The sequence below is a fragment of the Quercus lobata genome, chromosome 2 (assembly GCF_001633185.2).
Source record: "Quercus lobata isolate SW786 chromosome 2, ValleyOak3.0 Primary Assembly, whole genome shotgun sequence".
Lineage (NCBI taxonomy): Eukaryota > Viridiplantae > Streptophyta > Magnoliopsida > Fagales > Fagaceae > Quercus > Quercus lobata.
In genome coordinates this window covers 38171114-38176858 of record NC_044905.1, presented here as the reverse complement: position 1 = coordinate 38176858, position 5745 = coordinate 38171114, and the positions used below count along the sequence as shown (strand labels likewise).

The 5745-nt window shown below is 34.8% G+C and overlaps 1 protein-coding gene across 1 annotated transcript; it reads right to left on the bottom strand.

Moving 5' to 3' along the window:
• Positions 1-1705: 1705 nt before the first annotated feature.
• Positions 1706-5507, bottom strand: LOC115975524 (light-harvesting complex-like protein OHP2, chloroplastic). Its single transcript, XM_031096328.1, has 2 exons — positions 4883-5507; positions 1706-2100 (listed from the first exon to the last, which is right to left on the bottom strand). Exons 1-2 carry the CDS (start codon positions 5344-5346, stop codon positions 1986-1988), a joined length of 579 nt encoding a protein of 192 aa, XP_030952188.1. The 5' UTR covers positions 5347-5507; the 3' UTR covers positions 1706-1985.
• Between the last annotated feature and the right edge of the window lie 238 nt (positions 5508-5745).

The window sequence follows — 5745 nt, the reverse complement described above, 5'->3', positions numbered from 1 at the left end:
ATAATGGTAACGGGCAAGGAAGGAAAATGGCTAAGGTTTTGATAAAGTGTCGTGGCTATGACCATAGTAAGTCATTCATGTACTGTAGTTGTGAAACCACAATGCATATGGTATACATGAGTTGTATACAAAGTGAACTTAGACTTAAAAGTCTAAGACAAAAATACATAAGACAAGTCAAGTATGGTTGAACTAGTCCATTGCCTACGTAAATTCAAAATAGGTTCTTTACTGAAGTGTGTCTTGAGACTTAGTAAGAATAACATTTATTGGAATGAGACTAAAACCCTTCTTTTAAGAAAATCACTAATAATCGGAACCCAACCTCAAATTGATTTAATTCAAGAGGTTTAAAGGGTAACAACAAGCTATTGATACGTGATTAATAAGAGCACTAAACTTATGTCTCGTTCAGGATAGATTAGTGCAGATTGTTACAATAAAAATAGAGGATGAGTTTTAAACTCTTAAGGAAGTTCATAAATCATAAATGTCTATGTAACAAGGACATAAGAAAGAACTCCACCTTTATGAACATAGGAGTGGTGCCACTTCTAGCAAAAGTAAACGGGTTTTCTCTTATATATGTTCACTAAACCAAGAAGAGCATCAGGCCATAATAGTGCTAACAACATGAATTTCTAAATGTGCTGTGGATATTCTCATGTGTTTATTATTTCCGATTTCAACACATAAGAGTTTTGGTTTATGCATCAAGCCACCATTAACTCTATTGATTTCTTGAGCAATTACATTAAAGGAAGGTTTAAGTTGAAAGGCATCTTCCATTATGCATGATAAAATATCAATCAAGTGAAACATATATTATTACAACCTAGTGGAGGATTGTTGTATATATATAGGTATATACAAGGATATGTTGTAATAATGATATAAGATTGGAGAGTATTCATTTGTAAAATGAATAAAGTGGAAAATTCAAGTACTAAAAATTTCTTTGTGAAAATTCATGTTCCATATATATATATATATATATATATATAATGTGTCTATTGAAAGGACATAACCTTTCATATTGGATATATATCAAAAGTGTCTTTTGACCAAAAGATACCTATTAAATGAAAAGGCACCTATTGAAGGGTTATAATCATTTGGGTATAAATAGTGGTTTATATTCACTTGATAACTACTTTTTCCCTCCCAAAAGTTAGTTTCTAAGAATCACAAGAAATCCAGTGGGTATTCCCCAAAATTGCTATTTGTAGAATCTAATAAACTTAGTTGTATCATGGAGACAAGTTTGTAAAAAATCCTTTAGCTACTTGCATATAGGAAAAAATATTGTCTAGGGATAACATTCAATTGTACCTCTAAGTCAATCACTAATTTCTATTTACTTGATGTGTTCATTTTGTTCTTTCATTATTACTCCTTAATTTGGTGAAATCTCCAACACAATCTAGTTCTTAATTTAAATGGAATTTGAAATCTTTTCTCCAAATTTAAAAATAAAAAATAAAAAAGAAAAAAAAAAGTTTCTGAATAGTACAAGTTAAATCATACCCCAAAATAAAAGGAATTAGGAACAGGGCAGCCCTTTGTTGGGTTGCGCAAGACAGGCACTGATGGACAGGACTCATCACCCAATACGATTATGTTATCCTCTAGACAAAAATATGATAGCAGCATACATCTGGCCCTTGATACAGAGAATGTGAGAAACATTTATGCAACTGCCACAAAATTGTAAAGATGAAGCACTACATTTTACACTTTTCCAGTTCCAAAACAAACTAGCAAAGAATGCATGTTTTTATCTGATAATTGGCACCGATAAGTTTAATGTAAATTTGCAGCAAAAAATAACGAACTTTGGAAATAGTGTAGCGAAGACACAGCTTGATGATAGCATATGAAATCAAATAAATAACTCAAAAAGGTTGCAAACCAAACAGTGGATGTGACTACAACTATTACAACAATCAGAAAATATCGCTGGCAATGAGCATCAAGTGAAGTAATCATTCCAGGTCTATTATCCCGAAATTGGAGAGAAGGATCTTTACTTGGTCAACAAAGTCCGAGCCTGTTGCATACTCTGTTAGCAACCCCACAGCAAAACCAAACATTGCCCATCTGTTTGACCAACATGCCAGATACAGAACAAATAGAAGATCCATATCAAAATCATGTAATATTAGAAAACTACATAGAGATTTGAGGGGATGAGCCTTGTGGCACACAAAATTCATTCATAATATTCTAGTTTTCTGACTCTTACAAAACATGTTGCAACCTTCACTGCCTCCCTTTTTCCTGTTTCACTCTTCCTCTTTTATTCTTGTTCTATATTTTTCCTTTCTTGGGGGTCATTGAGGTTTGAACTCTATTTTAAGGATCCTTAAAAATGATTAAGCGAGTTATTTGTAAAATAGTAAAAAGAAGGAAAATACAAGCTTCACTATCATTCCCCCCCCCCCCCCCCCCACCCCCAAAACTTTCTTTTGTGGTTTTGGATGCATTGAAGTCACAAAGTATTTATACTCAAGAATTTAAAATCATATGAGAAGATAAACCTTAAATATCAAAATGGATGGTGTTCTTGATGACAGAAAAAGAAGAAGAAGAAATACACAAATAAATTAGCTTCTGAATCATTTTAAAATAGTAAAAAGAAGGAAAACTCAAACTTTGCTTTCATTCCCCCACCCCTTTTCTTTTGTGGCTTTGGATGCATTGAAGTCAAGAGTACATTTAGTCAAGAATTTTAAATTATATGTATAAGAAGATAAACCTTAAATATCAAAATGGATGGTGTTCTTGATGACATGGAAAAAAACAAAGAAAAAAAAAAAAAAACACAAATAAACAAATAAATTTTACACTGCCCATTCTCCTCACTTACCAAAGGTACAGAAATTTTTCAATGCTAACAAATGAAACAATCGAATTTGCACGTTTCTCGCAAAAGAGAAGAAAAGAAAAGATCCTCCAATAATTGATTACACCAAACAGTCTCCAGCACAAATAGCCAATTTGTCACTGAGCATTCTTGGTATCCATCTTTCACTACTAGTGTGAAGTGAACCAAGCTCGGGCTAATGATAGTAACATTAGTGCTAAGTGGCAAAAGCCAAAATAACAGGTGCAGTGGATTCAGAAGAAAACAGTACTCAACTCCCTAAGCAAGTCAATGGATTTCCAAGGAAGGCTAACTACTAGACGCTCAGGAAATCAGGATTTAATTAATTCAGAAAGATTCCTAATGATCAAAAAGATTTCCAATGATCATATGGTTGTTACTTTTGCATCTACAAGAAACACCATTTTGTCAATGACTGGCGAAATGAGTAGGACTCATACACTCAAACAAGAACTGAATCATTTTGGATGGAACTGCCTTCTAATCTACAACAATCAGGATCAATGTCTTAGTATTTGACAACACTTAAGCATGTGTAGAATCAACTATTGGGTTACCTAAAAATTATTCAAATAATTATTATGTTTAATAAGATTCATATAAGATTCCAAAGGTTCAAGGCATTTGGATAAATAATAACGGGCCAAGGCAATGGAGATCTAAAACTCCCAAAACAAACTAAAGAAGTGTCTGTAGTGATTCACTTCACCCCACCACCACCACCACCATTAAAGTCTTCACCCTAGTGATAAATATGATGGAGAGGCAAAAAGAGGTCGTTGTTGTAATTGCAATGAACCATCCCAAGGTGGACTGAAATTAAAGCAGGCTTAGCACTGTTTGAAGAGTTTGGAAACAAGGCAACACTCTTTCATCTGGATCATTTTTGAGGAATTTTCTAAGAATAGTGCATAATTTCACATAGACAAGGAACAGGAAAGGGAAAAAGAAATACCCAAAACTTCCTTTCAATGATTATTGTGAAATTGCACTGGCGTGTCATAAGAAGGATAGCAATACTGATTTGGTATACTCAGTGTGTCTGGAAGTTTGGAGGGAGAAGAGAGTAGAGGGTAAGGAAGGGGAAGGAGAGAAGAGGGGGAGGGGAAGGTGTTTTAAAAATTAAGCAGGGGAAACGAGAATAGATATCTCTCCCTTTTGTATGGATGTTTTAAAAATTAGCAGGAGGAAGGGAGGGGAGGGAAATTGCCATATAAATTGACAATTTTGACCTTCTTTTGCTAAATTTAAAGTAAATTAACATCATAAAGGAAAATTTGACAATTTAGAAATTTGTAATATAAGTGGAAGTGTGGAACCCCTCCCTTCCCTCTCTAAATTCTCCTAATTTGGAGGAATTAAAAATGAGGGGTATGGAGTTCAAGTGATAGCCCCAATGGTAATGGGATCTTCTGCGATGCCTCATGTCTATAATTCAAACCCCACCACCCCCTTTCCCACCATCTACCAATCTAAAAAAAGAAGAAGAGAGGTTTGGGGTTATAAGATAGCCTTTCTAATCTACTTAAACCCTTCCACCTCCCTCTTTAAAAAACATCCCAACAAGGTTTATTAAACCCTCGCCATCCCCTCCCTTCTAATCCCATCTCATCTCCTTCCCTCCATCAACAGTATTAACAAATCTCTCAAAGATTCGATCTCAGTGAATGTACATTATCTCATCTTTAATTGATAAAAGAATAAGTGGATCTTTTCTTAAGTATGTTTATCTATGCTCAACTCCTATAATTACTAATTTGAGCTGTCTACATTATAGATTTGCTAGCTATTGCTTTTAAATTAACTTACCATTTTGTTGAATCTTATTCAGGTTTAAGTCCCATGAACATTACATTATGTTCATCACCTTAAATTTCTAAAATTTACAATTAGCACTAAATTAATTGGGTAATCCTCCCTAACATAGTAATACAATGGAAATGAAATAAATAGTGCAATAATTGACACAGACCCAGTAAAAGAAAAGCTTTATACCTTCCATTAGTAATCTCATTCTTGCTAATAAAGCCAATGGGTGGACCTTGATCAGCTTCTTCGAGCTTTTTCTGCTTAAAGTAGTCCTGAAGCTCCTTAGCCCTCTGCCTCTGAAACTCCAAAGTTATGACATTCTTATCACCCCCAACAACCACTGCTGGCTTTGGCACCGTAGATGATGATGATGATGGCGTTGGTGGAGGAGTTGGAGGGGTAGGTTTGAGTACCGGAGGAGAAGAGGGTTCTCTCACAGAAGGAACCACAGGTCTTCTTAGAGGTCCTTCAGTTTGAGAGCTCCTTATGGTTATTATATGAGTAGGCTTACTTGAACAGAATCTAAAGGAGTAAGAAGGAGTGGTTGATGAAGAAGAAGAAGAAGAAGAAGAAGCAGAAGAACAGGATGATGATGATGATGGTGAAGAAGTTGGGATTTGGATGCATGGGAATGAGGATGTTACTGACATTTTTCTCTCTTTACACAGACACGATACTCTTTACAGTTTCCGTCTTTGGTTTTGGATTATGGTTTGGCTTTTGTTTGGACTTCGGATATGGTAGTTGTTGTGTTGTGGGCTATCGGAATTAGAAGTGGCGTTGAAGTGATGTGCGTGTGTGGATAAGATGTGGCCAAGACTCAGCACATAGACGGTTTACTGTAGCGAAGGTAAAACAAACAATAATACTGGTACCACACTCAAACACACATACTAAAGTGTGTGGTACAACGTTTTTTTTTCTTTTATAATATTATTCACAGTAATGTTAAGGTCAACTAAGATGGTGATGTGGCAAGGTTTTTTGGGTTTTGGTTTTGTTATTTATTTTATGGACAAAGTTTAGTTACAAAATTGATTGTAGCTTAA

Coding starts and splice junctions, on each gene's coding strand:
- LOC115975524 (XM_031096328.1), bottom strand. CDS start 5,346: ATGTCAGTAACATCCTCATTCCCATGCATCCAAATCCCAACTTCTTCA. Junction 2,101..4,882: donor AATGAGATTACTAATGGAAG/GTATAAAGCTTT, acceptor TTGGTCAAACAG/ATGGGCAATGTTTGGTTTTG.